At 32.9% G+C, this 19634-nt stretch overlaps 1 protein-coding gene across 1 annotated transcript in view; it reads right to left on the bottom strand.

The window, feature by feature from the left end:
* LOC136028779 (uncharacterized protein C2orf42 homolog) overlaps positions 1–7460 on the bottom strand; it is a 54441-nt gene extending 46981 nt beyond the window's left edge. Inside the window, exon 1 of the mRNA XM_065706681.1 lies at positions 7173–7460. Within this exon, the coding sequence (XP_065562753.1) occupies positions 7173–7436 (264 nt within the window). The 5' untranslated portion in view covers positions 7437–7460. The remainder of the gene's footprint in view (positions 1–7172) is intronic.
* Between the last annotated feature and the right edge of the window lie 12174 nt (positions 7461–19634).

The raw sequence follows: 19634 nt of genomic DNA, 5'->3' as shown, positions 1-19634 counted from the left end.
TACTTATTTAAATTCTAAGATAGTTGAAGTGCTAAGTATTGACAGAAAAAGGAACAGGAGAGGGCTCAACTTGAAGAGTGAAGAATGATCAAGTCCACCATGATGGTCTGAAGGAGAAGTAAATTTCCCTGGGAAGACCAGCCTTATCAAACCATTTGTGTATTGCTCTTGTATCACCAAGTCTAAGGAATGAGAAAGAGCTGAAAATGCTGCATCTACTGAGAGGGATGGTTTCTTTGGACTGAAAACCACAACATCAGGGAGAAACCTGGATTTCACGGAGTTGAGGCGTTCCCATTGGCTTCCGGATATCCCATATCTCTTCAAGAATTACAAGACAAAGGTCATCCAACATGTAAGTTTATAGTCATAACTTTCATGGTTCCCGACGGGTCAAAAAGGGGTGTTCAATAAGCAGTTTTGTCAGATTAGATAAAACTCAAACTTCAATTTGTATGTGCTCATTATATTGTAAATTCACAATCGAAAAATCGGCTTAAACTTATAAGTTGAATAACCAGGTTTAAACTTGGATTTACTTTAAATTCAAAATTAATAACAATAAAATAGCATCTATTTAAAGAGGAACCATAATTATTTTTATCAAGTTCAGGTACAGCTGGAATGTTGCAACCTTGACCTGTTTTTTTTTTGTACTTTGGCAAAGGAGATATTCACATTGAAAAAATCATTCACGACAAAAATTTCTGGCAACACAGAATGTTTCCAAGCCTCCATAAATTTTATATGGAAGCTATGTTACCTGAAATTGTAGACAAAAGAGTGCCATGCAATATGGCGATTTGTGAGCCATTTCTGGGCAAGACAATGGATAAATAAAAGCCTTATTCAGAATAGGCTAGCTCGGTTTGTTTCTAGCCGAATTTAATATATATATATATATATATATATATATATATATATATATATGTATATATATATATATATATATATATATATATATATATATATATATATATATATATATATATATATATATATAATATATATATATATATATATATATATATATATATATATATATATATATATATATATATATATATATATATATATATATATATATGTACGTAATTACTCCATATTTTACCCAAATAAACATTTTTTAGCAGTCCTTGTTATCAAAATTCAGGTTAGACTACAACCTTGGTAGGGTTTCTGTCAGAGGTATAATTTTGTCGAAATCCGGGGGGGGGGGAATTGGAGCCAATTTTCTCAAACAAAGTGAAAGAGGCAGTAAAAAAAGCCGTTTGGTATCATAAAAGTATTGTTTAGTATTTTAAAAGTACTGCAAAGGTACTTTATAGTACAATACAAAGGGAACTTATATTACCGTAAAGGTAAATATGTATTAAAAACTAATCTGTTTCTGTTGATGTTTGAACTATGCAGTTTTATCTTAGTTTTGACAAGATGTTGGAAGAAATTAAATTTCAGCAGGGGGGCAAACTGGGGTCGGGGTGGGGGGGGGTGGTGGTGAACTGGGGTGTGAGGGGGCAAACCAAGGTCTGGGAGGGGCAGTGGCCACCCCCCCTGCCTCATAGCAAACTACACCCCTGGTTTCCTTCAAACTTACAATCCATTTGACATATTTATATATTTATGGTCTCCCAGTTAATCCTCAACTCTATTTTTCAGATGTAATTAAACTGTCACCAGTAAATCCATAAGAAAAACGCAGTTTCAAATTTGACTTTCAGCGAAAATCTCTAAGTTGTTTATGTATTTATAGTGTCCAAATAATTCCCAATCCTTTACCTAAAGAAAAGACTTTGAATTCAACTTTCAATGATTTTTTTGTAGTTGTTTATGCATTAACACTTTTATGGCTCATGCTTTCCCCTGGATGATTCCCTCCCAAGATGGTTACCCATAGAAAAATTATACCTGCATATAAAATTTTGCTCATTTGATAAAATTAGCAGTTCAATGTCAACTTTTCTTAATTGTCAAACCCAAAATTCATGACTGATCTTGATAACTAAGCCTCCTAGAGAGGTCGCTATTTGAAGTTTTGTCATTTGAACAATTCACCATTCACCAACAAGAGAGTAGAAAAATCAAGCAATAAGCTACTGTATCACCTTAAATAAAACACTGAAATACAAGGTATCATGAGTCTAGATTTCTGGTGTAATGACAACATCTACTTTGGGGCATTAAAAAATAATATTGTGGCATCTCAAATGTGAAAGTTGCAAATTTTTAAATTCCCAAATATGTGAGCTTAAATTACAGATACAGGCCTATCTTGAATTTTAGGAGATTGCAAATTATCATATTTTTATTGAAAGTCAAAACATGCTTTTCACTGCCTGGTGACTGGTAGGTTGCATTATAACTAGCCCTATAAAGTTAGAAATAGCATTGAATAAGAAGTCAAATGGTAATCTCCTTTTCTTAAATGTATTTCTGCCACATGATGTAATTTTGAGTTGAACATCATGGTTAGTCTAAAACTGGTGGTAGCAAAAATGTAAGTTGTCAATTTTCATAAATATAAGGAGTTGCCAATTTTTATTTTGAAGCTCATACTGAGTTGATTTTTTTGCCTTGATTCACTTTAATACTGATGCACCTTCCTCCCCATATATTTTACCTGGCAATTTTTCTTTTTATTGACTAATTTGCAACTTAAATGATGAAAATATCCCCAAAACATTTTTTATGCCCTTTCTAAAGAGTAGTTAATATTTTAATATGATTTTTTAAAATGAAAAATTTGGTAGTTATTTTTAGGAAATAAATCTTTACTTATCCTGTCCCCTTATTTGTTTCTCAGGCAATCTAGAGCATATCAAATTCCTTCTGTTAGTTCTAAATTGTCTACATTTTCAGTTAGATTATGATTCCCAAGAATTTCAAAAAAATATGAGTTGAAAGCTGAAAGATAGAATTTCTACTGAGTTATCTTGGCAATCTTATTGAAAGTTAAGGTTAGTTTTTTTTTGTATCAAGTTGATTAAACAAAAGAGTTGAAATAATTGATCCCTTAAAATTTTGTCTCAAGTCCTTAAACCAACACCTTCTTGCTGATTTTGGAAACTCGAAAGTTATGTGTCTTCTGAAGGAAATATGCTAGTAAAATAAAGATTGTACCATTATATTCATGGTATTTCCAAATATCATGGTTATTTATATGACAATCTCCCCCCCTTATGGTCCCATATATAGTCCTAGTAATATATGTATTTCTGTGTTAAATGAATATTGTCAAACATCATTGGTGGTTTGTTGGAACAAGTTTTGTGTAGTTTAAACTTAATACAATCTAGTTTTGTCTGAAATTGTTTTTAATATTCACCAAAATATTATTTGAAAAATTTTCAAAAGCAGATAACAATGGAAGGGGACATAATGATTTGATTAATACAAACATGTTATATATTATGAAGTAAGAATTTATTGTTTTATTGGGTAGATATATACATAATCTCAAGATGAAGAAAACAAATAGGAAATACAGCCAGCAAAAGGAAAAGGCAAACTGAAACAACAAGTATATTTTGCCTGGATAAAACAAGGTGTCTTCAACACTAAGAAAAAAAGATAAAATCTAAAATAACCCAAAACTAAATAAAATCTAAAACCAGGAAACACAAAAACAATATCAATATATGTAATTGTAGTTACTGTGATTGAGCACCAAAGAAGCTAATTACAGTTGATTAATGAAAACACTGAAGCAACTGAATAAAATACAATAAAGTGGATATGAAACTAACTATTTAATTAAAATAGAATGCTCTTGCTTTATTCTACAGCAGCAATTCTTGTATGTCCTTAGTCCCTTGATGACTATGCAAAAATTTGTTACTCTCATCAGCTATTGGTCTACTTTTAAGAAGAATATTATAAATCACATCAATATTTAAATTACTTATATCTCTGTTTATTGAAAAATTAGCAAGAATTTTTTTTTAACTTTAATTGCTTCCATAGCCCACTGTGTCAAGCCTCTATTATTAGAAATGGCTCTCACACCATCAGATTTTATTAGTTGTCAAGGTGATAGAAAACATGTTCTACCAAAACCAAAATTTCAGGAGGCTTACTAAATATTAAAGCTTTATCAATCTATATATATAAAAATAAGTTGTCTGTGTGTGGATCTGTGGATCAGGCGACGTCACACTAAATTATTTCACACTAATACAAAAGAAGAAAAAAACTACAAAAGGTAAAAACTACAAAAAAACTAAAAAGAAAAAAAAACTAAAAAAAAGGTAAAAATCTAATAACTAAAAAAAAACTGAAAAAAATAAAAAAAGGCAAAAACTACAAAAAAAATAAAAACTAATAAAAAAACTAAAAAAGCTAAAAAACTAAAAAAACTAAAAAAAACTAAAAAAAGGTAAAAAACTAAAAACTAAAAAAGAAAAAAACTAAAAAAAAGGAAAAAACTGAAAAATAAAAGAGAAAAAGAAAACTAAAAAAATATGAATAAATATATATAAAAATAAGTTGTTTGTGGTTTATGTCTGTCTGTCTGTCTGTCGAGTGACATCGTGTTTGTCTGCATATAACGTCTGAATTATTTCACACTAATACAAAAGAAGAAAAAAAAACTAAAAAAGGTAAAAACTACAAAAAAAACTAAAAAGAAAAAAAACTAAAAAAGCTAAAAAACTAAAAAAAACTAAAAAAAGGTAAAAAACTAAAAACTAAAAAAAACTAACTAAAAAATCTAAAAATCTAAATAAACTAAAAAGAAAAAAAAGAAAAAAGGGAAAAAATAAAGGAGAAAAACAAAACTAAAAAACGAATGTATATACAGACTGGGACACCGGGATACAAATGACGACCGGGACACAGGGAATATAAATGACGACCGGGACACAGGGACACAACTACAATGGGGACGCCAGGGGGCACAGGGGGATATAAATGACGACCGGGACACCGGGACACAAGGAATATAAATGACGCCCGGGACACTCAAAGAGAAATCACAGACTGGAACACCGGGACACAAATGACGACCGGGACACAGGGAATATAAATGACGACCGGGACACAGGGACATAACTACAAAGGGGACGCTGGGGTGCACAGGGGGATATATAAATGACGATGGCGACTCAGGGAATGGTCGATTAGCAATCACCATCAACAAAGCTCAAGGGCAATCATTAGAATCATGAGGTATAGATCTGAATACGGATTGTTTTCCCATGGACCATTATATGTTGCATGTTCAAGAGTCGGTAAACCTGAAAATCTATTTATATGCACAGACAATGGGACAGCAAAGAATGTTGTATATTCGCAAGTTTTACGTAGTTAAAAACATATATATATATATATATATATATATATATATATATATATATATATATATATATATATATATCTATATTCACAGGTGGGACATAGGGACACAACTACAATGGCGCGTAACTAATATGGCGTGTAATGACTTACGCGCGCAGGGGGCTTGGGGGGGGCGCGAAGCGCCCCCACCAACTAGGTGTTGGGGTGGCGTGAAGCGCCACCCCAACAGCTAGTTGAGTTATAATCCTTAATAATTTGCTAAGAAAAAACTGCTGGTGGGTTTAATCAATGTAAAACCTTCCAAAATAACAAGGAATACTATAAACACCACTATCCAAATTGCCACAAGTCACATCCTTCCTAGAACTTAGAAAACTACTCAATGTTTTAATTGACTGAAAGCATTTATCAATGTTATATTTGTATGAAATTTGCTTAAGGAACTCTAGGTATACATAAGGAAACATGTTAATAGAACAATTCTTTGTTTTGGGTGTGATACTGAAAGTCTTCTCTATGCCTATATGTGTTATGTTTGCCTATTGCTCATGTATGCATACCTGGTGTGGGGTACATCTGCCAACCACACTGCATACCTAATATGCAACATAGTCTGTCCAGAAAAGAGCAATAAGGATTATACTCCAAAACCACAAAATATCCTATGATCAAGCCCTTGCAAAACTGTATTTATCTACTCTTACAGTCCAGCTTGAACACCTGATTCTGCAATTTGGAAAATCTGTCCAAGCCAATATAAGCCACTGATCACTGCTGCCCAAACCAGCCCATCCCAATAGTCAAACTTGGTTACAAAATAAACTTCTACCCCCTAAAGTATGAACTAATTGTTATGCCAACTCATTTGTGCTTTTCTTCATAATGATTTTCAATGCTGAGCTGTAGTGTGTGATTTTGTTTAAATGTAAGAATTTGTAAAAAAAAAACTGAATTTAGCTATGCTATGATAGTTTTTAAATATACCAATCTCTCTCTCTCTCTCAGAATAATCCTAGTTAACATGTTTTTCACAGGGAGAACCTTAATCTTCACTTTTTTGCATTTTTTCAAAAAGTTTTGAAAAATAACTGCATTTGTTCATTTGCAAGTGTTCTATATTTCTAATTAAACATCATCAGTGCCTTGAAAAATCATTTCAATAGACCAATAGTGATAAATTAGGTTAGGTTAAGTTAGATGGCATTTGTTTATAAACACATTTCAAGACTAACAGAATAGACACAAAAAAATTTGGAAATGTGATAGAAAAACTGGAAATAGCCTACAAGGAAAGAAGTGAAGATCTTGCAAAATTTGTTAACTAGGATTATTCTGTATATTATAAAGAAAGAACTGTTTTCTCAACATGTTTCATTTGTGTAGCTAGGGTCCTATGTCTACACTAGCATTTTATCTAGACCAGGTACATAATTTAAAGAAATACAACTTTTTGTCAAATTTAATTTGGGTTTAATTTTCTTTATGAATCTTGTCAGATCACTCTTGTAAAATAATATGTCTTTTAAATATGATATACCTAAAAACAAATCCTTAAAGCCAAAATACTAATAAAATCACAACTTCTCTTTTTACTGAAACCAGGTAGAATTTGGTCCCAGGAATATTGTTGTTCAGAATTACTGTATTTCAGACATCTTGTTTTGAAATAATTTTCTGATTAAATTAATTATGTTTAATGTACTGAACTCCAAATTTAGCCTCCTAAGATTGTTAAAAGCCAAATCAATTGATAGCCTATGTTCATCTGTTAGCTAGCAAATTCATCAACAACAGCAAAAGTTTACTTCTTAGTCTTATGAAAACGAAACCCAAGGAAATTTAACGAGTATTAGGTTAAATTTGAGATGTTAACAAACCTTGTCTACATCAGGACCTACTAAACGAACTGCACAGCCTATTTCACTCAACTGAGCTTTCTTGACAGAGCTGGCTTTTGCTTTCAGGGCTTTACCACATTTTTTGCAATTGAAAGCCTTCGTTCCGTTTACTGCTCCACAGGTACAAGTAGTAATCCCTCTTCTAGACCATTTTGTTAGCCCACTAAGGATTTTTTTCTTGTCCATGCTGACAACAGTCAAATTTGTTGCTCGTCCATTCGAATTTTGAAACCTTACTGTCATCTGCTTTTGAAATATTTTGCCTTATCCCTGGTTCCCACTGCTGCGTTGTTGCACAAAATCCTGCGACTTGCGACAAATGACAGAAATCGTACGACAAACGACGCAAAACCATCCGTTTTGCTGCAATTAATTTGACGACATTTCGAAAGCTAAATCAGAAACAGTCAAGATCGCCATGTATATATTTGAAAGAAGTATGGGGTTAGACAGGGGTTATAGAGATAATTTGACGACGTTTCGAAAGCTAAATCAGAAACCATCAGGATCGCCGAGTATATATTTGAAAAAGTATTCTTAAACATGTTCATTGAAGTAATCTTATCCCAAATCTCATCAATTAAAATTTATCTTCTTCCTTTTAAGTTTACGGTTAATTATGTCACAAGAAAGCAATTTGTAATTTGACTCACTAGCCAGGCTCCAATCAACTCACAAGATGGTTAAATCAAACTAAATACGCTAAGGAGAAAAAAAAATCAAAGGAAGAACTTAACAAGGTAATTGTGTATTATATACAAAACACTCATGTTTACGATGTTTAAAACTCAAGAACAAACTGGGTTCCTCCTTAAGTTATGGGTAAAATTATGACAGTTCATATAACTGGCTCACCAATAAAGTGAATATACCAATCGATGCCTTCTTTTGGGTTGTTTATGAATATAATAGTCACTTCTACCATAAATTCAAATTTAAGCACTTTTTGAGCTCTTAAAAATGACGAATTTTCAAATGAAGTACGAGTTATCGCTCGTTTTCCATAAAATAATACTACGCTTTCTCAGCGCCTTCTTTTTCCATCGTTTTCGAAAAAATAATGCTACATTTTCTCAGTGCTAAAATTATTTTAATGAGGTTAGTTTAGGTTAGTTAGGTTAGCCCTTGTGTTGGGTTTTCACCTCTGAATTACTTGTCTTTTTTATTGTTTTTAATATTTGGTAAATGACGACTTATACTTAATTACGGCACGACTACCTGTCCATGGATTATTCTTTACGGTTGATTGTGTATGGCTATGCAGTTTGACCTATGTAATTGGATAGATGAGTAAGGTTATGGTCTCATTCAAGTACTGATCTTTATTTGTTACTAAAGCAGGAAAACAGTCTGCTTTTCTCCTTCTGTCTTTTTTTTTATGGTGTATGTTTATTTCCGTGTTTGTGCTGTTGCATTGGTGATTCCTTTTTTCATTATGAAGAACATAAAAAGAGGCTTCAAGTGGTATGTTAAGTTTATTGGTAAGTCAGTTATATGAACTGTCGTAAATTTACCATTTTCTGTCAGCTTAGCATGAAACAAGACAAAGACAAGTGACAGAATAGATGAAAAATATATAATTTGGGCTTTTTATCTGCACATTAAGGAGGAGAGGGAAAGTATTTCGACAGTTTGAAGTTAGAAAACATTTATTACTTCATATTATACAGAATAATTGTACATAACAAATTTTGCATTTAGAGTAAAATCTTTGGATAAATGGTTTGAATGTAACTACCTAGCTGCGAACTTTTCTAAAACTGAATTTATGATTTATGATCACAGCGGGTGGTAAATAAAATTACTATAGAAGAGTTAATTGTAAGTCAAAGTAAGACAAAAAGAGTAAATTCATTTAGTTACCTAGGGATAAGTTTTGATAGCAGTAATTTTCAGTATATAATTAAAATTATCTTAAAAGCTTAGGCATAAAAATAGTAAGTTTAAAGTCATTACACACCTTATACAAAAATGAATTGATTTATCAGGTAACATCTTATTCTCACCTAGTACTACTCGAAATGAATAATATATTAACCGTTATATGAACTCTGAAAATTCAGTTATTTCTCTCTATGAAACGGAAAAATTTAAGGTGTGATACAAATTCTAAAACGAGTCTGTAGTCATGCAATAATAAGATTTTTTCCACATCGAACTTGTCTAGAAAATAATGATGAAATATCATTTTCAAATCCAAAACCACAGTTAATCATTGAACTGAGCTTATTGTGAAGTGATGTCTGGAGGGGTGGGGGTGAAATTGGGTCCAGAGTGTGCAATTGCCCCCTCCCCACCCCACAGCAAATTGCGCCCATCCTCCATGACATCTTTTTCCCAAATGCATCCGTTAGAAATTTTGAGTCAACAGTTTTGTTCAAAATAGTCTAAAGATCATAAAACAAGGCCTTTGCGGTGGGGAAAAACCCAAAGCCTCGGAAAAAGGGGTGCAAGTTGTGTCCCGGGGGCACATGAGGTATTTTATGGAAGAGCTGGTCGTATAGACTCTTAAGGAGGTTCATTACATTGGAAATTGAAATATCTAGTTCCCTTTTAATATTCAATCTTTAAAGAGATGACCAATTGACCAAAAAGGCAATATCATTTTTTCTACTACTACTACTACTGCAACAATCGCTTTTATTACTGCTATCACAGCCAGGGCTGTCACGTATGAGATGAGGGGGACACCTTCAATGTTTTTGGTCACTGGAAAAAAATAAGCCGTTAAAATCGCGGTACTTTGCTAATATTCTTTCTTCGGTTCAATAAAGACCACGAAAATACTGACATATGTAATATAGCCATAATGCTTTTAAGTGGGGCTATCTTCCTTCGATTCCCAGACACAACACTTTTTTAAACTTCTTCAAGGTGCAGGTGCATGTTACGTAAAAGGGAATATTTTCTAAGAGATGCAGGTGTTAATTACGTAATTGGGAGGATTTTCAAAACGGGCCAGGGCTTCTTTACTTCAGGATTTATTTTGTTGTTACGTAATATGGTTTGTTTAGTTATGCAAATGTTACATAATAGTGTTTTTCTCTAATTGTTTAAAAACCCGCGAGGGCCAGGAACAAATCTTCAGGGCCCTTCTCAAGTAAGGGCATGGTCCTCAATTGTTCATCACCCAATATTTTAATGCATCATACACATAACCTTTTCCTGACAGCAAACAAGGGATTTTTCCACCATTATCTATGACCAGAACCGTTACAGAGTCAAGACGTCTATTGATTTTCCCAAGAACAAAGTTTCGTTAGCGAACAAAGGGTATCCCGTCAATTCCAGGAAAGAGAAGCGTTACGCGACCCAATGTTCATTCCTATTCTTCTAGCGGGTACCGGGTAATTTTCTATTGTCCCCGAGGCGCATAAAAACGGGTATTAGAACGGAATTCTCATCAGTCTTGTATTAGATTTTGAAGGTGATGCAACTTAATTTAAAAAAATGGACATGTCTCAAAGATACTAACAGGTAAGGCTTTGTTTATATAATCCCCCCCCAAAAAAGAGGGCATTATACTTAAATTTAACCTACTATGATTCTCTATATTGGATTAAAGGCCAAAATTCCACCCCTCCCACATAAAGGAGTTTCACCGTGGATAAGTTAATCTAATTTTTATCACGTCAAAATATGCTTTACTGTAAGAGCCATGACTCCTATTAATTCACTTTGAGCATATAGCAAGGTTTAAAACAAGGGTTAGCAAGGGTTAAAAACAACTTGATTAATATCCGTCAGATTTTGGGCTTAAAGCAAACAGCCGGTATTGCAATATTTATGCAAAAGTGTGCATTCTTACCGACTCATAAATTAAACGCTCTATTTGCGCTTAATCAGGGCAAGCAGATCAAAAATAAGGATGCCTTTTCTGATTAAATTGATGAGTTATGGTTTAATATAATCTTAGATTTTTTAGGGGGTAGTTTATTTTTATATTCAAAAATGACTAATTCCATTTCAAGCGGTCAACAGCTATTCACTAAGGAGGACAAACTACTAATTAGTTGTTAGTTGATCGTGAAAGAGGGGCACTTATAACATCTGCATTGTCTGCTAAATTCTATTTATGAAAAGGAAATGATATTTCAATGGAAAAAGTATATCATTTTTGCTAAAATAAAGAGACGAAGGTGAAATTGAATTTTAGCGTGAAATGGCTACATAAATACAACTACATAGCGAATAACACCCTTTCTTTATAGTAAAAAAATATGTAAACAAGGAAAATTTTACTATAAGAAGTGAACTATTATGTGAGCCTCCTCCCACTTAATAGTGTCAGATGTAACCCTAGGCTACAGACTAAAAGTTCATTTATTGTCTGGCTTTTTCCTCTAGCATGACCTATTACTGTACATATTTCTCATAAAGAAAATTTGCCTATATCCCCCAAAAGTCTAGTTTAGCTACTTTTTGTTGTCTTGAAAAAGGGGTTAGGTTGGAACAATGAACCTTTCAAAGACGGGTCTACAGACTTGTCATAGATAGGTATTTTAAAGTAATATTTTTCGGTTATGCATAGCTTATTAAACTCGATTTTTTTCTCTTTCTCAGAACGTTTCACTTATCACATTTAAACGATCTTATATAAAATTGTTAGAGCTCAAGTGTGAAATATGTGTGAATAATGTTTTTCCTTTACTATTGCTTATTATAGACAATAAAAACAAACCTTAATCGCGGAATATAAATACTTACGGTCAGCAAAACTCTTTAATTCAAATTTTTCTGTCAAAACATTCCATTTTTCCCATATTCAATATACAACTCATCTTCACTTAGCTAGATTATTTAGTTCTATTTTTGGTTAGTTGAATTCTATACCTTTTTTTAAAAAACTCATTTTCATGTTTATCCTCGCAGGTCAGGAAAACAAACAATTATTCATCTGAAATCTAAGGAGAAACTAAGATTTTAAGGTTCAAGTTATTCGGAAAAACAAAAATTATTCTTTATTACACAAATTCTTGATGATGTGTTTGGCACATGGGTCTACTAGAAGTAAACTTAACAAGGAACTTTAATTTCGTGCAATTTAATTTCCATTTCAGGTAAGTACAGACCATTGCCCCTACCTATAAAGAAGACAAAGGTAAGCTAGGATGTGTCACTAACTGCAATAACTTCAAAAAATAACGGTCAAAATGCATGACAATAATGCCAGCCCATCCACGCCCCAAAAACAAAACAAGGGGAATGCACCCCCTTCAGCACTCTAAAATGGGGAGATCACCATAAGTGAAGATGTGGCCCCTACTGTGGTCAATCCAAGACCAGCGGTCATTATGTATGGCAAGAATACCGGGCTTTCAAGACCTAAGCTCGTCGTATAAGGGGAGAATGTGCCCTCTTCAGCCCTCCAGCATGAAGAAATCGCCATAAGCGAAGTTATGACCCCATACTGCGGTCACCTCAAGACGAACGGTCATCACGTATGGCAAGAATGCTGAGGCTTCTTAGACCTGCGCTCCCAATACAAGGCAAGAATGTCCCCTCTTCAACCCTCCAACATGAGGAGAATATGCCTTTCCTAACGCGAGTAAAATTATTTGATATTTACTGTAAGAATTTCTTATTGGCGGTAAAAAGGGTTTTGGGGAATTTTCTTCGTCCTTTAACGGTAGAAACTTAATATATTGTGATATGGTGACTCCATTCTTCTAATGATTAGTAGCGTTTTGAAAATAGGGTATTTCAGAGAAATCTAAAGATGTTTTTGCTGAACAATCCTGAATTTTAGTGTTGAAAGCTTAGAGTTTTACTACTTCCTCTGTGAGGGGGAATTTGAGGGCATTAGCCAATAGGTTTTTTCATCACAATGAAAATAAGCCATTCTTTTCGGGTTAATAAAGAGTCCTGACCAATGCTGCTCTGGCTGGTCATACAAAATAACTAAAAGAACACATTCTTTTCAGTTTAATAAAGGGACAGTTCTACTGTGAGTAAAATTATTTGATTTTTCTGTAAAACTTTTTTAATGGCAGTAAAAAACTTACCCTTTTTTCTATGCTTTGTATATTCTTTTTGGCCTAATAAAAGCTTTGAAGGACTTTTCTTCATGCTTTAACGGTATTTTGCTATAGTGAATCCATTCTTCTAGTGATTAGCAGCGTTTTGAAAATAAGCTGTTTTAAGATTCACCTAGAGATGTTTTTGTGGACCAATCCTGCATTCTAGTGTTGAAAACATAATGTCCTCTAAGACAAGGAATTTGAGGGCATTAGCCAATAGGTAAACAAATACAAAGTAGAGACAATAGGGAAAATCTTTTCAAGACAGTGGAAATCAGTTCTGTGGATATTTCGGCCCTATGTCCAAGGGCCGTCTTCAGCAAAATACAAGAACATGAGAGAAACTGTATATATATATATATATATATATATATATATATATATATATATATATATATATATATATATATATATATATATATATATATAAATCAAAAATTGTATATTTATATTATATATATATATATATATATATATATATATATATATATATATATATATATATATATATATATATATATATATATATATATATATATACTAGCTGTTGGGGTGGCGCTTCGCACCACCCCAACACCTAGTTGGTGGGGGCGCTTCGCGCCCCCCCCCAAGCCCCCCCGCGCGCGTAAGTCGTTACGCGCCATAATAGTTACGCGCCATTGTAGTTGTGTCCCTATGTCCCACCTGTGAATATAGATAGATATATATATATATATATATATATATATATATATATATATATATATATATATATATATATATATATATATATATATATATATATATATATATATATATATATATATATATGGTTTTAACTACGTAAAACTTGCGAATATACAACATTCTTTGCTGTCCCATTGTCTTTGCATATAAATAGATTGTCAGGTTTACCGACTCTTGAACATGCAACATATAATGGTCCATGGGAAAACAATCTGTATTCAGATCTATACCTCATGATTCTAATGATTGCCCTTGAGCTTTGTTGATGGTGATTGCTAATCGACCATTCCCTGTCCCGGTGTCCCGGTCGTCATTTACATCCCCCTGTTTCCCCCGGTGTCCCCGTTGTAGTTGTGTCCCTGTGTCCCGGTCGTCATTTATATTCCCTGTGTCCCGGTCGTCATTTGTATCCCGGTGTCCCGGTCTGTATATACATTCGTTTTTTAGTTTTGTTTTTCTCCTTTATTTTTTTCCTTTTTTTTCTTTTTTAGCTTATTTAGATTTTTAGATTTTTTAGTTTTTTTATTAGTTTTTAGTTTTTTTTTTCTTTTTAGTTTTTTTGTCCCGGTTGTCATTTATATCCCCCTGTTTCCCCCGGTGTCCCCGTTGTAGTTGTGTCCCTGTGTCCCGGTCGTCATTTATATTCCCTGTGTCCCGGTCGTCATTTGTATCCCAGTGTACCGGTCTGTATATACATTCGTTTTTTAGTTTTGTTTTTCTCCTTTATTTTTTTCCTTTTTTTTTCTTTTTTAGTTTATTTAGATTTTTAGATTTTTTAGTTTTTTTATTAGTTTTTAGTTTTTTTTTCTTTTTAGTTTTTTTGTAGTTTTTACCTTCTTTTTAGTTTTGTTAATTTTTTTTTTTTACTTATGTCCTGGTCGTCATTTATACTCCCTGTGTCCCGGTGCTTTGTTGATTGCTAATCGAACATTCCTTTTGTCCTGGTCGCTTTCTCTTTGAGTGTCGTCATTTATTTTAGCTTATTTTTCAGTTTTTTCCTTTTTTTTAGTTTTTTTTTTTTATTTTTTATTGTTTTTAGTTTTTTACCTTTTTTTAGTTTTTTTAGTTTTTTTAGTTTTTTAGCTTTTTTACTTTTTTTATTAGTTTTTAGTTTTTTTTGTAGTTTTTGCCTTTTTTTAGTTTTTTCAGTTTTTTTTTTAGTTTTTTATTGGTTTTTACCTTTATTTTAGCTTATTTTTCAGTTTTTTTCCTTTTTTTTTAGTTTTTTTTTAGTTTTTAGTTTTTTTATCTTTTTACCTTTTTTTAGTTTTTTTAGTTTTTTTAGTTTTTTAGCTTTTTTATTTTTTTTATTAGTTTTTAGTTTTTTTTGTAGTTTTTGCCTTTTTTTAGTTTTTTTAGTTTTTTAGCTTTTTTATTAGTTTTTAGTTTTTTTTGTAGTTTTTGCCTTTTTTTAGTTTTTTTAGTTTTTTAGCTTTTTTATTTTTTTTATTAGTTTTTAGTTTTTTTTGTAGTTTTTGCCTTTTTTTAGTTTTTTCAGTTTTGACGTCACCTGATCCAGTTTTTTCAGGTGACGTCACCTGACACATCCACAGACAGACAACTTATTTTTATATATATAGATAGATATATATATATATATATATATATATATATATATATATATATATATATATATATATATATATATATATATATATATATATATATATATATATATATATATATATATACTAGCTGTTGGGGTGGCGCTTCGCGCCACCCCAACACCTAGTTGGTGGGGCGCTTCGCGCCCCCCAAGCCCCCCCGCGCGCGTAAGTCGTTACGCGCCATATTAGTTACGCGCCATTGTAGTTGTGTCCCTGTGTCCCACCTGTGAATAGAGATAGATATAAATATATGTTTTTAACTACGTAAAACATGCGAATATACAACATTCTTCGCTGTCCCATTGTCTGTGCATATAAATAGATTGTCAGGTTTACTGACTCTTGAACATGCAACATATAATTGTCCATGGGAAAAACAATCCGTATTCAGATCTATACCTCATTATTCTAATGATGTGTCCCTTTGTCCCGGTCGTCATTTATATTCCCTGTGTCCCGGTCGTCATTTGTGTCCCGGTGTCCCAGTTTGTAATTTCTCTTTGAGCGTCCCGGTCGTCATTTATATTCCCTGTGTCCCGGTGTCTCGGTCGTCATTTGTGTCCCGGTGTCCCGGTCTGTAATTTCTATTCGAACAATCCCTGTGTCCCGGTCGTCATTTATATATCCCGCCTGTGCCCCCGGCATCCCCGTTGTAGCTGTGTCCCTGTGTCCCGGTCGTCATTTATATTCCCTGTGTCCTGGTCGTGATTTGTGTCCGGGTGTCCCAGTCTGTAATTTCTCTTTGAGGTTCCCGGTCGTCACTTATATTCCCTCTGTCTCGGTCGTCATTTGTGTCCCGGTCTGTAATTTCTCTTTGAGTGTTTTTTCTTTTTAGTTTTTTTTTAGTTTTTTACCTTTTTTCTTTTTTTAGTTTTCTTTTTCTTCTTTATTTTTCAGCGTCACTATGAAGTACATATCAACGAATCTTTGTTCTTTTAACTTAAATCTGGTAGGCATTGATGACCTTATCCAAGTCAAAATCCCAAACCCAATCATCATCGCTATCATTTTCAGTTTTGATATGTTTGACTCTCGCTGTCCAGGTGGATTTTCATCTAACTGCGCGGTTTTGCGTTCTTTAGCCGCAAGCCTGTTTTCTTGCTGTTCTTGTGATTCCTCGGAACGCTTTCTTTTCTTACTTTCTCTATCAGCAGCAAGTTTTTTGGCATAGACTCTTTGAGCAGCTTCCTCGGCTGTTGCCATTGTAGGTTCTTCAGTCATTTTACAATTAAACACTTTTCCGTGAACGCATGTCTTAAATACCATTAATGACGTCACCGTCATAGCAAAAATGACGACAACTAATTTCATGACGTCAGTCAACACAGAAACATGACGTCACCTGATCCACAGACAGACAGACAGACAACTTATTTTTATATATAGATAGAAGATATCTATCTATCTATATAAAAATAAGTTGTCTGTCTGTGGATGGATGGATGGATCAGGTGACGTCACCTGAAAAAACTGGATCAGGTGACGTCAAAACTGAAAAAACTAAAAAAAGGCAAAAACTACAAAAAAAACTAAAAACTAATAAAAAAAATAAAAAAGCTAAAAAACTAAAAAAACTATAAAGGTAAAAACCAATAAAAAACTAAAAAAAAAACTGAAAAAACTAAAAAAAGGCAAAAACTACAAAAAAAAACTAAAAACTAATAAAAAAAGTAAAAAAGCTAAAAAACTAAAAAAACTAAAAAAACTAAAAAAAGGTAAAAAACTAAAAAAAAATAAAAAATAAAAAAAAACTAAAAAAAGGAAAAAACTGAAAAATAAGCTAAAATAAAGGTAAAAACCAATAAAAAACTAAAAAAAAAAGGAAAAAACTAATAAATGACGACACTCAAAGAGAAAGCGACCAGGACAAAAGGAATGTTCGATTAGCAATCAACAAAGCACCGGGACACAGGGAGTATAAATGACGACCAGGACATAAGTAAAAAAAAAAAAACTATCTATATATATAAAAATAAGTTGTCTGTGGATCTGTGGATCGTGGATCAGGTGACGTCACCTGAAAAAACTGGATCAGGTGACGTCAAAACTGAAAAAACTAAAAAAAGGCAAAAACTACAAAAAAAACTAAAAACTAATAAAAAAAATAAAAAAGCTAAAAAACTAAAAAAACTAAAAAAAGGCAAAAACTACAAAAAAAACTAAAAACTAATAAAAAAGCTAAAAAACTAAAAAAACTAAAAAAAAGGCAAAAACTACAAAAAAACTAAAAACTAATAAAAAAAATAAAAAAGCTAAAAAACTAAAAAAACTAAAAAAACTAAAAAAAGGTAAAAAACTAAAAAAACTAAAAACTAAAAAAAAACTAAAACAGGTAAAAACTAAAAGAACTAAAAAAGAAAAAAATAAATGACGACACTCAAAGAGAAAGCGACCAGGACAAAAGGAATGTTCGATTAGCAATCAACAAAGCACCGGGACACAGGGAGTATAAATGACGACCAGGACACAAGTAAAAAAAAAAATTAACAAAACTAAAAAGAAGGTAAAAACTACAAAAAAACTAAAAAGAAAAAAAAAACTAAAAACTAATAAAAAAACTAAAAAATCTAAAAATCTAAATAAACTAAAAAAGAAAAAAAAAAGGAAAAAACTAAAGGAGAAAAACAAAACTAAAAAACGAATGTATATACAGACCGGTACACCGGGATACAAATGACGACCGGGACACAGGGAATATAAATGACGACCGGGACACAGGGACACAACTACAACGGGGACACCGGGGGAAACAGGGGGATGTAAATGACGACCGGGACACCGGGACAGGGAATGGTCGATTAGCAATCACCATCAACAAAGCTCAAGGGCAATCATTAGAATCATGAGGTATAGATCTGAATACAGATTGTTTTCCCATGGACCATTATATGTTGCATGTTCAAGAGTCGGTAAACCTGACAATCTATTTATATGCAAAGACAATGGGACAGCAAAGAATGTTGTATATTCGCAAGTTTTACGTAGTTAAAACCATATATATATATCTATCTATATTCACAGGTGGGACATAGGGACACAACTACAATGGCGCGTAACTATTATGGCGCGTAACGACTTACGCGCGCGGGGGGGCTTGGGGGGGGCGCGAAGCGCCCCCACCAACTAGGTGTTGGGGTGGCGCGAAGCGCCACCCCAACAGCTAGTATATATATATATATATACAAGTTGTCTGTGTGTGTGTGTGTGTGTGTCGAGTGACGTCATGTTTGTGTGTCGACTGACGTCATGTTAATCGACTGACGAAATTTAAAGACCGGGGCATCGGGACACAAATGACGACCGGGACATATAGGGAATATAAATGACGACCGGGACACTCAAAGAGAAAGCGACCGGGACACAAGGAATGTTCGATTAGCAATCACCATCAACAAAGCACCGGGACAGAAATGACGACCGGGACACAGGGAATATAAATGACGACCAGGACACTCAAAGAGAAATTACAGACCGGGACACCGGAACACAAATGACGACCGGGACAAAAACAACCGCGACACTCAAAGAGAAATTACAGACTGGGACACGGGGACACAAATGACGACCGGGACACAGGGAAACAACAATAACGGGGACGTCGGGGGCACAGGGGGATATATAAATGACGACGGGGACACAGGGAATGTTCGATTAGCAATCACCATCAACAAAGCTCAAGGGCAATCATTAGAATAATGAGGTATAGATCTGAAGACACAGGTACACAACTACAATGGCGCGTAACTAGTATGGCGCGCAACGACTTAAGTGCGCAGGGGGGGGATTGGGGGGGCGGGGCGAAGCGCCACCCCAAAAGCTAGTATATATATATATATATATATATATATATATATATATATATATATATATACATATATATATATACATATATATATATATATATATATATATATATATATATATATATATATATATATATATATATATATATATATATATATATATATATATATATACATATATATATATATATATATATATATATATATATATATATATATATATATATATATATATATATATATATATATATATATATATATATATATATATATATATATATATAT

Source organism: Artemia franciscana, chromosome 7 (genome assembly GCF_032884065.1).
Source record: "Artemia franciscana chromosome 7, ASM3288406v1, whole genome shotgun sequence".
Lineage (NCBI taxonomy): Eukaryota > Metazoa > Arthropoda > Branchiopoda > Anostraca > Artemiidae > Artemia > Artemia franciscana.
This window is presented reverse-complemented; position numbering and strand designations above follow the sequence as displayed.